At 36.5% G+C, this 15,925-nt stretch overlaps 1 protein-coding gene across 2 annotated transcripts in view; it reads right to left on the bottom strand.

Moving 5' to 3' along the window:
- Positions 1-20: 20 nt before the first annotated feature.
- Positions 21-15,925, bottom strand: part of PEX2 (peroxisomal biogenesis factor 2) — a 24,001-nt gene continuing 8,096 nt past the window's right edge. The window contains exons 2-3 of one of the 2 annotated variants that reach the window (XM_009335010.1): positions 12,613-12,774; positions 21-2,821 (exon numbers count right to left, since the gene is read on the bottom strand). In XM_009335010.1, coding sequence (XP_009333285.1) covers positions 1,888-2,802 — 915 coding nt within the window. In that variant the 5' untranslated portion in view covers positions 2,803-2,821; positions 12,613-12,774 and the 3' untranslated portion in view covers positions 21-1,887. Of the gene's footprint in view, positions 2,822-6,716; positions 6,780-12,612; positions 12,775-15,925 lie in introns of those variants that run through there. The other variant, XM_009335011.1, reaches the window with a different exon arrangement.

Here is a 15,925-nt window from a genome sequence, read left to right as displayed (position 1 = left end):
TACATTTTTTTGGGAAGAGCTATTAAGTGATGTTCAGGGACAATGCATACAGAACTACTTCAGGACCAGCAAGTAACTCCAGGGTAGTCTCCAACAGACTTGCCAGTTTTGATACCTTTAATAAAGACAGATTTGTACCTGCTGGTTCAAATGGCAACTGTGAGTAACAGAAATTTGGCAGGCTGCCGATATACAGATTTGATGGCAAATAACGTATTGTGGCACAGTATCTGGAAGCAGTTGCTCTGAAGTCTCTGTTGACTCAGAGAACGGCAGCAGAATTAATGAAGTTTTTGGGCTGCCCAAAGATACTTATGAGCCTGCTAACTATATTTAATTGCATCAGATGAAAGCGTTGCGTGTCACTCTAAAGATCAAAACCTAGAATTTAAGATCTTCAAACAAATAGGCTGGTGGGTTGTTTTAATCAGACACTGAAGAATGTAATAAACCATTTCATAAAAGTAGATCAAAGATATTGGATCAGTTGTTACCATACTATTTTTGGGACTGACTATTGATGATAGCCAATCAAGAACACAGCCATCATAATGTGATTTACTCCATTTAACTGTATAAGTTTTTGAGAATTTAAGAGCCAAAAAAGGATGCAAAGTATTTTTGTGTTAATGAGACACTTCTGGGTAAGGCTTCCTGTTAAAAAAGGACTGCAATTTTGAAAAAAATAATAAATCTTATGAAACCAGGTCAGAGAGTAATTGGATGAAGTGTTAAAACAGGGAATAATAAAAACATTGCAAAGCCAACAGAGAAAGCAAATAGTAAAAAACAGGAAGAGTTAGCTATTTTTTTTCTAATATGTCTACATGCGCATAGCTGTGTTTGATCTTTTTTCTGTGTGGTAGTGAGCTGTTAGTGAGGTTTGGCACCCACCTTGACCATACCAAACAAAGAAGAGTGGCAACTCCCAAAGACAGCATCTTCTGAGTAAACAGTTTTCTCCAATGTCTCTGACTCAGAAGAATGCGGGTTACCTTGGGCAGCTGCCACATTCCAATGGATGATGGACTGCGTCCCTCAGCTTTATAGGGAAGAAATGGGAGGTGGTCATACATACATCACTGAAGATCACAAACATATAGCTGAGTGAGAAAATGAGTTCGGTCATCTCATGGAGGTCTAGAAGGTGCACTGTATTTGCACAGAGAGTGGTTATATCTCCTGTAGGCACATGTTAACTATGGAGTATCTATCTGTCTACCAGATGGATCACTTAAAGCTTTGTTCTATTGCTAAGAAAGCAATTCTGAGTTAGAGAAAGAGTATGTCCTGTTATGATGGCTGAATATGACGAAAACTATTCATAATCTCCTGAGATGACAATTCATTTTACACCTTTCCTTTTTGCAGTGGAACATCACACTGGGAATTCAAATTTAAAATATTCAAATTTAAAATTATTCTTTAGGCATGACAAGGATGACTTTCCCACTAAATCCATCTACTACCTAAGTTGGTAATGGCAGGAGCTTTTGCAACAAGCTTGGGAAAATCCACAAAAAGGGTAAAAGCTTACTGGGCATCTCCTCTATCTTTCAGGAAAGTATATAGCATGCAGTTAGGAAGTGGCAGGCTGAGAGACTCTAGATCTAAGAAGGAATAACTTGACAACATGGTACCAAACTGGGATCAAGTAGTCAGAGAGGAGAAGAGCTGCTGAACTCCTTTCTATTCTTTCCTTCAGAGAGGCAAGTTGGCACTGTTACTCAGTAAAAAAACTAAGACCAGTAAAGACATATGTTACAACAAATTACAGAGTCTCCAAAACCATATTTAAGCTGTCTGCTTACAATAATTTTTTAATTTTTCCATTAATCTCTGCAACATAATATTTCATGTACAGTATAAAAACAAATCAACCCCATATCAAGCACGCAAATCTATCATTTCAATTTTATATTTCAGTGGCTGAAGACTGTGTACCTCTGAGCCACATTTAGGACATGTAAAATACATATCAAATAAATAGTTACTTTTAATACAGTAGTAACAAAAAACATGCGAACAGCCTATGGTATGAGGCATAGTAGGCCATTCCCCACATAGTGAACATTCCTTGCACTGAGCTGCTAATGCATTTTCACTATTGGAAAGACCTGCAATAGGCAAACACCAAGAAGAAATTTTAAGTTTTAGTTTCTGTACATTAATAAGTGGTAGCAGATAGATCAGAAACTCAGCAAAGCCATGCCATAAGAGCTCCCTGTTCATGTATTCAAATCCTACCTGACGAACACTTTGTGGCTTGCAAAAAACTGACCTAATTCCTAGAATGCGTTCTGTAAGCGTTGCAAATGTTCCTTTCTGAAGAAAAATCAGAAAATTTAAAAGTTCGCAAAGCTTAAGAAGTCCAGCTCCAAAGTTAATATAACGCTTAATTTTGCAGGAAGATTGCAGTTGACGATTGCTAAATAAATCATAACATCTTTCTTCCAACCATCTTCCACCAACAGTGAAAATAAGATACCATAACTTCTGGTGTTTGCTCAGAGGTTGGTATTTCTCTGTCTGAGACAAGTTATTCTTGTACTGAATATTCAGAATAGCCTGTCCCACAGTTGCATTCTTGGAATAGATAGTGAACCTCCATAATATAAGCCATAAAAATGCTTTTACTTCCGGTTCAAGATGAGCCAACACCCCTGGTTTAAATCCATGAAAACAGCTGGTAAACTGGGACCACACTAGTTGTTCCAGGGCTTTGTTTAGTTCAAGAGCATCAAGTTGACTTATTCTGAGCACAGGATTCACACTCTTTTCATTTCCAATGCTGGAGGCCATTTCTTCACGAAAAAACTTGCTAGGAATAAACACAAATAGATTTTAGTATAACGGAGCATTTGCTATTTTTATTCTTATTAAAGATAACAAAGTTGTAATATACCAGCAGTAAACAAGAAATAACAGAAAAAGCTTTTTCAGAATGCTATATTAATATGCTATTAATATGCTACAAGTCCTCTCAGGAAGCTTTATATTAACAGTATAAAGTTTCATCTCAAAAGAAGTTATACTGGAGTATTTCTCACAAACAGTAACATTTGTATTTGGTTACAGAGGAGTGTTGAACACCTTCCAGATATTTAGAAAACTCCAGAGATTTAATATTTCACTGTTTAAATTAAAAAACAAAATTTCTGGGCATAGCTGTAATATTCAATTGGACCTTAAAATAGAAGATCAGAAACAAGAATAGCAAAACTATATGGTGTTTTATGAAGAAATAGGGAAAATGAACATACTAACTAAAATCTAGAAGAGAACAGTGGGGTGGATAGAAAATATTGCCATATGAATACTTCAGTAGCTGCAGCTGAGAGTAAAATCTTAGAAATACTAATAAATTTAAGGATTACATACAGAAAAATATGGATGAAAATTAAGGTGGGAATGATAAAACTTACTAAATAAAGGCAGTGATTTGTTTAGTTTAGAGAAGAATCATTATATGAGATTCAAGAAATATTCAGCATTCAGACATAAATTATCATACACATCACTGAACCCTGCATATATTTTCTAGAGTCTTTTGACAGATGCGGGATTGTGCTACTTGTCGTATAACAAATTTCCTGGCAAGTTGATTAATGTATACTAGCACCTTCAACAAATGTATACTCTTCTTGTTCAAGCATTACAGAGAAAAATAAAAATATTTGTTAAAATTGCTTGGTTTAAATGTTATTGTATCTGGAATTCTGTGACTAAGAAAATAAACGCAATAAACCGCAAGAGCAAAATATGGATAACGCCTCAGTAATGCAAAATTGTGGGGTAACTGATTTTTGGTTCCTTTTGTCCACATTAAAAAACCTAAAGTGATTTAGGAGAAGTGGTATATTTCAGGTAGTGTGCAACATATTTCACTTTCTAAACCAGATTCTTTGTGTAACAGACAAGCAAGGGTCAACAGCCTTCTGGAGAAAGTACAAAAGAAGGTACTTCAAATCCTTATAAATAAGGGGAAAACCTGCTGTAACACAAGACTGCTTTGAATAAAAGATGCCATATAGGATCCTATATAGGAATGGTTGCTAACGATGCTAAGAATACTAAAAAAAAAATCCTCCAAACCAGTAACTTGATGCTGAAACAGAGTACACCAGTTTTAAAACCCAGTATAAAACATTATTTGTAGCATTCCTACTGTTTTCTTTACCTATAATTGGACATGTCTGTAAGGAAAATATCATACCAAGGTAACCGGAAACAGGATTTTGTTCTTAATGTATGCTGTACAACAGTAGTTTCCAATTAACTAAGACTGGCTACATGGGTAGGGCATACAATAGCTCCACTCAGTTTCTTTAAACTCCTCCTTCCTCACTAGCAAGCAAAATACGGCTGAAGGTAGTACAAGGCCACCTCCTCTGGGCAAACAGCTAGGGGGTTCATTGCATCAGCCCGCACTGGCCTGACAAGCCAGTACACAAGGGTATACAAAGGCAGTACACCCAAGCCGGTCTCACTCACACTTCTGTCTTTTCTGTAGTAAGCACCAAGGGAAAGGAAGTGTGGTTGGAAAGCGTTATCCAGTACCATCCCAATAACTTATCTCCTCCGCTTTGTGATCAAAGGATCAATTCAGCCCCTACTGGATCTTGGCGTATCACTTCAAAAACTCCAGCTCCAATGACTATCCACCCTCCCACCGCTCATCGTCTCATCCCACTAACATTTTAGGAACCATAGCCTCTGATAACTGTCTGCTCTAGAACCTGTCACTCTGGTTTAGTGCTATTCACTTGTAACCCTAAAAGTCTAGTGTCGTCTTCACTTCTGGTAACACCTCAGTCCCTTCTACTCATTTTGCTCTATTCTACTCGTTTCAGTTACCCTCCTACTAGTGTTCTATACAATTCCCAATACACATAGTCCCCTTTCAAAATCTTGAAGTTATTCAAAAGGGACATCTTATCGAACAGCTTCCTTGACCCATCTACTAAGACTATTTTCCAACATCAATTCAGCCATCTTTTCCAGCTGCCTTCCATTATCCCAGGTGCTATGAGAAACTGCTGTTGTAGAACGAGGAAATCCATGGATCACTATAGGCTGGGAGGTGACCGACTGCATAGCTGCTTTGCAAAAAAAGACTTGGGGATTCTGTTAGGCAGCAAGCTGAACACAAGTCACCAGTGCATCCGTGCGGCAATAATGGCTACTGGAGTGCATTAGCATGCGTATAGCTAGCAGACTGAAGGACGACGTGCTTATTCCCCTCTACTTGGCACTGGTGAGTCTACTCCACTGGGATACTACGTCCAGTTTTGCCTCTTTTCTATCAATAGTACAAAAGAAATGTCAACAAACTGAAAAAAGTCCAGCCACTAATATAATCAGGGAGCCCCAACACCTGACATATGATGAGAGCTTGAAGGAACTCAGTTTGTTCAACTTGAAGATAAGGGTAGCTAAGAAGCGATCTAATAGTAATCTTCCACTACCTAAAGGTCACAGAGAAGATTAAGTCAAACCTTTCTGTGAGATGCAGTGAAAGAAAGAGAGGCAACTGGTTGTAAGTTGCTACATGTGAAATTCCAATTGGACATACAGAAACTGGAACAGTTTGTGTAGAGGGACTGTGAAATCTCCATTCCTGGAGATTCTTAAAATTTGACCAAATGATGCCCTAAGTTACCTGTTCTAGCATTGAATTTACCCCCAATTTTCACAGGAGGATGGACCAGATGTCATAAAGATCTTCCCCGGTTGCTCTCAAAAATTTGTGCATGCTTCGTAGTAGAATCTAATTGATTTGTGACAATACGTATTTTTTTTCATGTCCATGATCCTTTATAGAACTTTATTTGAAGGAAATAACTTCAGTGAACCTGTCAGTGTGGGCTGGAACTTTGTATACAGAAAATGGGAACCATTTCTGAACCAACAAGTCCAACCACTGTTTGTTAACCTTCGAAATTTTGCAAAATCCAACAAGACTCCTTTTTAAAAAAATTAGAATCAACACCATATATACTGTTTAACTGTGACATATTTAGTGTCTCTTCCTGAATTACCAACTAGCAGTCAACTTTGAAGTCACTTTTATACAAACTATATGGAAAAGGAAGAATATTGGACAAAAACATAAGCAACTAATAATAAAGATGTACCCCTTTAAAATCCTTTAAATTATGCTTATGATATTCCTATGAAAGCTTTGCTTACCTAATTGTTGATCAAAAAGAAAGCTTTCTCAATTTAAGCAATAAAACTGGGCATTGGTCTGAAGTTCTTTGTTGCTAAGAACACTGAAAGTTTGCCATAGGCCGTGGCTGTTAACTGGACCCTGCAAGTTACTTAAAGATTATATCCATATAGTTTTGATTTTAATGTGTAAGCACATTTCAGTGTGCTTACTGTTACGTACAGGCTGAAGTGTTCTGCTATACAGTATGCTTACTTCCAAACTGATTTAAGGTTTTACTGCACTTATAGGGTAGATACGTACTTCCCATAGACAAACATTAAAAGGGAAAGTCTGAAATCTGTATTTTCCTATGAAAAATGTCTGCAAATGTCCTAATCATCTGGATAACAGCAACTGTTTCTTTGAGAGAAGAGGTCTAAATTCTACTCTCTCTTTATTTTGCTATAGTAGGGAATTGGCATTATATTCTTTATCTATGATGTCCATTTTTTCAAGTGATAATAAATAAAGAATAAATAGATTATAATAAATAAAGTTTTACCTTTTAAACTTACTTCCTCTATACAAAATCCTTTCAGGAATTTGTTAGATTTTTCAGTTTGTACTGTTTTCACAAGTAGTGGTCCTAGAGTAGGAATAAATGAGAAATATTCTGGTATAAAACTAGATAATAAACACAGCCTGTAAGTGTCAAGACATTCAACTTGTACTTTTTAATGTTATTTTTGCATTCCATATTCTGCTGAGCTACACAGACTATAAAGAGAATGTTGTTTTTCCTCCACGTTTCTGCATTAAATTCTATTTGTCATGTCCTTACTGTTCTAACTCTCTTATTTGGTCTATTTTAAATTATTTAGAACTTAAGAATGCAGAATTGTAGACCCAGTAATGAAAGAGTCAAGTATCAATGCCCAGTTAAGGATGCCATCAGGCTTAGGTTTTACAATCAGAATTGAACAGTCAAAAATTAGGTGAAGATACATAATAAACTCTATGTGTGATTGACTTGTTACATAAATACACTTTAAGACAAAACACTAAAGACTACTACTTGAAAGGTTCTCCCTTGATTTTACATTGTCACAGATATTGCATAGAAAAAAAAAAAAATTGCCTCCCAGAAAAAAGACCCCAGAACGTTAAGTATTTCTTAAATAACCTATAGTTTTTGTTTGTTGTTTTTTTTTAAACTAAACAAATGAACAATCCCACTTGTACAGTACACTGTGCAACAAAAAAAGATAATTATTGTATATCACCAGGGAAAGAGGGATTTCTTCTGGTATATGTTAGTGCTGTTATCGAGCATTGTACAAATTATGAATGAATATATTTTATTTGGAAACATGTTATTGACAGAAATCTATCAATAGTAATGTGAGTATTGTCAACAGCCTGTCAATATTAATGTAATTATGATTAAGGGGATAACATGGATTTTAGCTATAATACCAAGTAACATCTCCTGCATTGCTGCTATCAATATAAGCATTATTATTGACCTGTTCTGGGACTATCAGTATGAGATGTATTACCATCAGGCACATTTGTCAATGCATTCTGCCCACAAAAATTCTACATTTAAATTTACAGGTCTGTAAACTTTGCCTGCAGAAATACACAAATCCAAGTAACGTCTAGGGTGCCATTTCTTCCACAGGGCTATTCCACTGGGGATGAGTAACCAAGGGGTTTCTACTGTCTCAGTGCTACTGCAATTGCATTCCCTGCTTTTCTAGCACAATCATTAGAAGACAGACAGACATATATTATATGCAGAAGCTTCAAAATATTTCTAAGTATGATTTGTCAAAACACTTTTTGGGAAGCCAAATAAAAATATATTTTGTTAAGTCAAAAATGAACTTTGTTCCTTACTGCTCTAACTTAAAATTGCATTTAGGATGCAAGAAGTAGCACCTCCATTCACTTTACTGAGTTCATGATTTAACTATTTTAGATAATCTCTTCTGTGCAGCCAAAACATGTAATCTGAGCACTGTAATCATGCAGAGACGGAACAGACCACAAGAGACCACCTAACCCTAACTCAGCATGAATGCAGGCTCAAGAATATCTCGACAGATGTTTAACTACCAAGAAAGCCAATTCCACACTTTTTCTAGGAAGCCTGTTCCAGTGTTTTTTCTCTCATTTAATCTAAAGCATCCTTATCACAAATAAAGATGGTTTTCATTCCACAGGAGAAAACAATAACAACAATGGAGAAGAATTTCCAGTTTGTCTGCATCTTATCAAGAGGAAAAAGCGATGAGGGGACCAATTATATGTAGAAGATTTGCCAAACTAGATGACATCCTCTTTCCTACGACATGACTGGTATGATCCCCCAGAAAAAAAAAAACCAAAAAACAAACCACTTTACTTTTTTCCAGCAGCATAGTTAGTATTTACCTTGAGGTCTACTATATCTTCAGATTTTGTTCTGTCATTTTTCTGTCTGAATAATTATTTCCTGTTTTGTATTCATGTATTTCCTCCTAAATGCAGTGCTTCGTACTTGCCTGCACTGCTTTTCACTTTCTTGATTTCAGAGATTCTCTCCAAATTCATCAAGAATATTTTGGATTCAGATCTTATGTTCAAAACAAAGAAAAAAACGCCCAAAACTTTCAACCCTTCTTCAGCTTAGTATCATCAGTAACGTTTGTAAGTGTGTGTTCTCTTCGATCATCCAACTCATTAATGCCTTTTCATCTTGAAAGGGTACTATAATTACTCTGTAAAGGCAATTTTTCAACTTGATGCTGATAATATCAGCATCTAATGGAGATAGTATTGATATTACATTTCCCTAGCTTGCTTGTGCAGGGAAAAAGACTTTATTAAAATCAAGCTGTATTGTACCTAAAGTTTTCCTCTTACTTACGAAGCTTGTCATCCTTTCTAAGAGGAGAAACAGATTAAGGTTTCTTATGAACAGGTCATGTCAAACCATACTGGCTGTTTTACAATCTCTCTTCTGTGTATTTTTAGATACGAATTAATTGCTAAACTATTTACTCCTGAATCTTTATTTGGAATCAAAACTGAGAGCTTCAATAATTCTCTTAACAAAAGAATAGAGACACAAAAACACACACACAAACCCATTTCGCTGGCTATTTTCACCCTCTGGGACATTAAATAAATAAATAAATAAAATCAGTGGTGCCTAATTCCTCAGTCATTCTAGGATGAATTTTATTAGTATTTGCCACTTGAGCACATCTATATTAAGATTCCTTAGGCTATTCTCTCTGTGCTTTGGTTCCACTCTTATTTCCTGTCTAAGATTAATTTTATGAAGTAGCAGGTCACAATATATCTCTTTTATAAAGTATGAAGTAAAGAATCAGTGTTTGAAAATCTGTTACTTGTTCTCTTTTCTTATTTAATGATACATCTAGGTAATGGACCTATCCCTTTGTGCCTCCTCTTACTTACATTTTTGGTCCCTTTCATTCTTTTCTTGTGCTTTGTAAATTGAAACTTATTTTGTGCTTTGAAGTCACTGATTTTATTCTTACATTCCTCTGCTATTCCTTTACATTCATCCCTAATCATGTTGCATTATTTTTGCCTGGACAACTCTTTTGATTTCCAGGCCACTGAAGAATTCCTGATATATAAAGTCTCTTTAACCTTCATTATTATTATTTTAGTTTATTATTATAAACTATCTCAACACAAAGAAATGACAGGATATGCACAAAAGAGAACAGATTTTTTTTTTTTAGAGTTTTCAACAGACTAGATTCTGCCAAGTCCCAGCATTCAGATCTATGGCCCAGGCAGGGGGAAGTAGTTTGTGGTGCACATGCTAGGAATCATGCCCTCTCTGGAGAAAATATCACTAACACACAGTTGCTCTTTACTTCAGGAGCTACAATGCATTCGGTATTGTGCATTCAGTGTTGCCATACTGTGTGCGTGTGTGAGAGAGAGAGAGAGCAAGCCATACCTTTGGTCTACTATCCCTCCTTTAACGTTCACAAAATTAAGATATCAACAGATAGCAATGAAAACTATCTTTCCACCCACCACGAGAATGCTGAGATATTTTTAATAGATTTTTTTAGATAATATATATTTAGATAATAATAATAGATATTTTAAATAGATAATAGGTGCGGGGTTTTTTGAGTTATTATGTTTGTGGGTTATTTTTGTGAAAATGTATTCCACTTAACTGTCTTTTCAGTTACTCTCAACAGCAGAGGATATTTTAGATGCCAATTTGAAATCAATGAACTTTAAAGATGAGAAATCAAATTATATGTATCCAGTTAATTTTAAAATCTTCCTTTACATAAACTCTTATAATAAAACACAGAACCTGGACCCCAGCTGCTCAAAACATCATGTTTTACCATTAATTCTCATCTCTTTTTTGCTCATCAAGTGTAGAGAGAAATATCCTCAGATCAAAGTCTAATTGGCAGCCCCAACTGTGTTGTGTCTTAATCACTATAAAATTAACTTATCACTGTATCATTACCTCAAATAACCTTACAAAAGATTGATTTTGTATTACTGTCTGGATTTCTATATACTTCAGCTAAATACCTATCATTTTGTAAAAAACATAAACTGATTCTTAAACCATTTGGAATAACTACTAACACTAATTGAAAAAACAGTAATACACTGCAAACACAGAAAATATTATTTGTTTCTTATATTCCTGGGAGGCAGGACTGATTTTCAAAATAGACAAAGTAAAGGAAAACACTGAATGACTGATTGTGTAACAAGTCAATCCCGTAGATGAAATTAAGATTTTCACTAAGGAGGTTGAGTGAGCAACTAGTAATAAATCCCAGAATCCTGAATGCTACAGTTACATTTAATGTCAGAAGACCAAGTACAAGACACAGATACATTCAAATCACAGGTTGCTTTTCCAACTTTAACTCAGTAAACTTCGATTTCATAAAATGGGATAAAAGAGATTAGCCACTGCTGAACGCCTGGAGACAGCAAGAAAACATAACGATAGCTCACTGATTTATCTTCCATAAACTACCTGCCAGAGTCAAAATATTAGGGCTTCAAGTTACAAAATCAAAACCAGCTCAGAAGAGCCAGAATTGATACAACAGTAATGAAGAGCAGTAGGAAAAGTGCTGCAGTGTTAGAATCTGTACATCAGTCATTTCTGTCAGTATTTGATGGAAACTGAAAATCCTGTGTCAATGTAATACATTCTCTCAATGAATGCTAGCAACCAAGACTATTGTTGGCTGCTGTTAAAGATACTCTGAATGCTAAGAGCTCCCACTGACTTCAGAAAAATTTGTGTCCAGTCAGCACTCTTAAAACACAGATTATTAGATGCAAACAACTAGATCTGATAGACTAATTACTGCACTAATATTTAAGATACTACCTTTTAAAATTTGTGATGTTAAATTTAAGGCTACAAAAGCTCAAAATACATTTGTATTCCCTGTAGCATAAAGGCCATAGAATCATCCTACCAACTTTTTGGATATGGCCCTAATTTTCATTTATTAGAATAAATAGGAAGATAAGCATGTAAAAAGTCATAGGTTCAACCACTATTCTTCTTTACCCATTATCCCATTCCTTTTCTTCCCCCATCTTATTTCCTCTTCGCCATCCCTCTCCTTAGTACGTCAAATTGCAAACTCATCTCTAAAGGGATGTGTCAATTCCACTTGTAAATTCCTGTTCTCTGCTGTACTAAACGAAATCTAGCTGTTGTTCCTTTTAATTAAATGAGTGATAAAAGAACCCAAAAGCTCCACAAAACAAAGCTGCATCGTAACTTGAGGCTTTCCAAAAAACGTAGTTCAAAAAATCCCTTGAACACTAAGATGAAGAGCCAAAATATATACCCAATATGCAATACTGACTCTTTCTTTGGAATTAGGTAATGGGAATTATCCAGAGACATGCCTTACATTTACTGTTGCTAAATCAAAATGGTGGAGGGTTTGGTTGGAGTAGTTTGACAGAGTTGAGATTGTGACGGTTAACTAGGAAGGAACAGCCCCTTGCAAGGAAGGGGCAACATCTCTGACTAAACCAGTATCAGGAGGTATAAGCGCACAGGGAAGATAAAGATCCCTTGTGCTACAAATGTGGGTCTCAGCGGTTGATGATCCCATCAGCAGATGACAGGGAGACCCTTGAGTTTGAAGAGATTTTGGTTATGATGAGGATGAGGTTCTGGTATAAGAATGAATAACTGAAAGTTATATTGCATTGCATGTGTAGAAGTGAAAAGAATGTAAAGCTCAGTAGATGTGCCATCCTTTGTGTTAAGCAGGTGAAACATCACACTGTGGCAGAAGTATGCAGTTCTTTTTCAGAATGGTTCAAAGACAGAACATGAATGCATGGTTGTGAGCACACTGTGGGCAGTTATAGCCATAACTCTTCATTTGCTGGTTACTCTTACTTACCTGAAAAGTTGGCCTTATGCCTCGTGACATATGTAGTATCTGCTTTTCACTGTTGTAAGGGCACTGTATCTCACATAGCCTTATTTGTCAAGCACAGTGTCAATCCCAATTTTATGCATCTTTTCTATGTTCCTCCTTACCTTTCTTCCGTTTCAAAACTACCTAAAAAAAAAAAAACAGAGAAATCTAATGTAAATTCCTATTACACAGCTCTGTGTTTCTGTTCTGCTCCCACCTGTCTGATCCATATGAATGGATCACCAGGCAAGCATGGAGATGCCAGGATGAAGATTGAGAAGATAGTAGAAGGGATTCAGAAGCAATGCCTGTTCTATATACTCAGATACAATTTAGCACAGATGACAGAACCCTGGAATTTTGCATTAAACACCTTAGCCATATCATTTGTGAAACACAGTCATTGCCCAGATTTTATTCTTTCTTCCTTTTTACATACATATTCATACCAACTGCACAGTCATGAATATTCAGTGATACGCAAGTGTAACAACACTGATCCAAGTACTGCACTGCAGGAACATAACATCCTTTAACCTTTTATTAGAAATATTTATTAGATGAGAAAGGTAAAATCTGTCCTAAATGTATAGCTAACTCATAATTAACCTCTGTCCACATCTGTACCAAAAGGAGGACCGTATGTAAAAACAGTGTTGTTACAGATTGTATCTATTTATGGTATGTTAAAGGCAAGAAGGCCCTGCATCAACAAAAAGACGAGCCTGTTCACTGTCAGTTTTAAGTTTTGGCCTTGTATTATATGCCATAACTTAAGAATAACTGCATCTAATTATAATCAAGAACTCTCAACTGGTGGAAGGATAAAGAATAGTAGTTTACCTGACGTATGTGTCTTATTTTTTAGGCTTGTGTTCTACAGAAACATAAACTGATGTAATTTGACAGCTACAGTCACTCCCTCCCATCTTCCTTCAACTCTGTATTGCCACCTTTTCTTACAGACTAGTGCCAATATTCATTTGACCCTCTACTGAACTGTTCTTGTATGTTAAACTGGCAGGAAACAAACCTGTTTAAATTTATTTTTCTGCAGATTTAGTACATAAACAGGTCAGCACAGCATCAGGTAAGACATGTGCAGTACCAGTAAAAAGAGCATCAGGGCCAGGAAAAACAGGTAGTCATGAAACTGGCTGCCTTTGAATCTCAGCATCATACTCTTACCAATCTGCCACCAGTCAATAGGAAGATAGAAAACCAAGCCTTTCATTTGACTAGAAGAACTGTTCTCATGGCTTCAAACCCAACATGCTGAATGTGCAAGGATAACACCACAACACTGCAAATACGAATAATGCAACTTTTTGCTGTCTTTCAAAAAAAGAAAAGAAAAAAAAGAGGAATTACTTGTACAAGTCCACTGTAGGACTCATGCAGACTTGCAGGTGAGAGGCTACTCTCCTTAAATAAGTAACACTATGCGATTCCTCCCCACTCTTGCCTTTTTGATATGACGGTACTTTGAAATGTGCTGCATACACAGTGACTAATAGGGATGCTGGGAAAATCAGATGCGCTCAGTGTCCCCAAATCTTGACAGTTTTATTACTTGGTAATTATGGTAACTTTAAGCACACGAAGGAAGACTGATATGCTTTCACTACACTCTCTTCAATCCTATAACTTCATTAGCATTTTAGAATCCACTGGCACAGTTGCACAGGCATATTACAAGTAACAGTTTAGAAGAGGGATAATAATTTCCTTTCTAGGCAGCCTGAGCTGTACACTGTGACAGTTTCTACAATGCCTCTGCGATTCCAACGTGAATTCCCCTTCATGATCTAGTTATGCCCCACAGTGTCATGGCCCTATATTAATTTCCTTTCCAGGAAAAGTTCCTTTCTCTTTGCCAACCCCCTCGTGATATCTCCTGTCAGCTCCTCTGCTTATCAAATTAATAATGTTATTTTTTAGTAATATTATTTATGAACGCATTTTTCAAGTTTTCTTAGAATTTAAATTTTGATTATTTCCTTTCTTTTCCAACTCCACTGCCAATATTAGCAAAAATGGAGACGGTGGAGATAAGCATTTTTAGAAACAACATTTTTAGAGAGGTTGTTCCCAGGCAGCTACTGACACAAACACAATGAATATTAGGAGTGATTCAGCTGACTTCTAAAGGCCAAAAACCTCCACAGGCCCTCTCTTGCAGGGAAAGGAGGAAGTGCCCAGACCCAGTCAGAGTCAACCTTCAATCAAGAGTTGCACCACTGCCATAATTCCTCTCTCTTCCCATGTCATGTATTTGTCCTCTTTTTCCTCCATCTCAGTTATTTCTCTTAATTTTTTACCCTTTCTTCCTCTGAAAAATCTGCATTTAGTTTCCTTTTGAAAACAGTCCAAAATAATCTCAGACTTCCAAATTTCTTGCATTCCACCTCCAAACCTAAAAAAACCTATCACCATCTCCGAGAGGCACGTTACAAAGAGATAGCATCCTTTCTGTTCTCCTTCTCCTGAACATTTTTGTAAACTTTAGATGTGAACTAACGATGCTTGTAGATGTAGGTCAGATGCACGGCTGCAGGAACCATTTAGCTCATCTGACAAGCTGCAGGACAGAGGGCCTGCTACCTTCTCTGTCCATTTACAGTACAATCTGACTCATGAGCCTACAGCTTTTTAGCAGAACACGCTTTTTAAAAATTTTTTTTTTTTTTTGTTTGCTGCTTTTAACTTTACTACTTGAAGGGTACAGGGAGTGCTCTGGAGTAGCTGGCGTTGAGAGCATACTAGTTAGTTAAAATGAGTTGTAGCATCACAACCTTTCTCTTTCCCCTTCACTGCTCTATGTGAAAAAGTATATATTCTACTAGGTCTCAAAAAGAAAAAAAAAAAACCACCCCTCCCCCCAAAAAAACCCCAAACAAACACAAAACAACAAACCCCCCCAAAACAGCATAAGCAGTCTGCTTGAAAACACCATACTGAAGTAACCTTCTGCTGCAGTCCAAGAGATGTAACAAGTTGTAGGGGCTGTCATCATTAACTGCAGCAGCAATACAGAGTTTGAGTCTATTCCCATTTTTAGTTGTACGCAACTTACCATCATTTATGTTGGAAATTTTAATTTGCTCTCTACATGTGTTGTGGTTTGACCCGGCAGGCAACTAAACACCACACAGCCACTCATTCACTCCCCACCCCCCCAGGGGGATAGGGGAGAGAATCGGAGGGGGGTAAGTAAAATTTGTGAGTTGAGATAAAGACAGTTTAATAGGACAGAAAAGGAAGGGGGGGGGGGGGGAAAAAAAAAAAAAAAAAA

Source organism: Pygoscelis adeliae, unplaced genomic scaffold (assembly GCF_000699105.1).
Source record: "Pygoscelis adeliae isolate BGI_AS28 unplaced genomic scaffold, ASM69910v1 Scaffold101, whole genome shotgun sequence".
NCBI classification, from domain to species: Eukaryota; Metazoa; Chordata; class Aves; order Sphenisciformes; family Spheniscidae; genus Pygoscelis; species Pygoscelis adeliae.
This window is presented reverse-complemented; position numbering and strand designations above follow the sequence as displayed.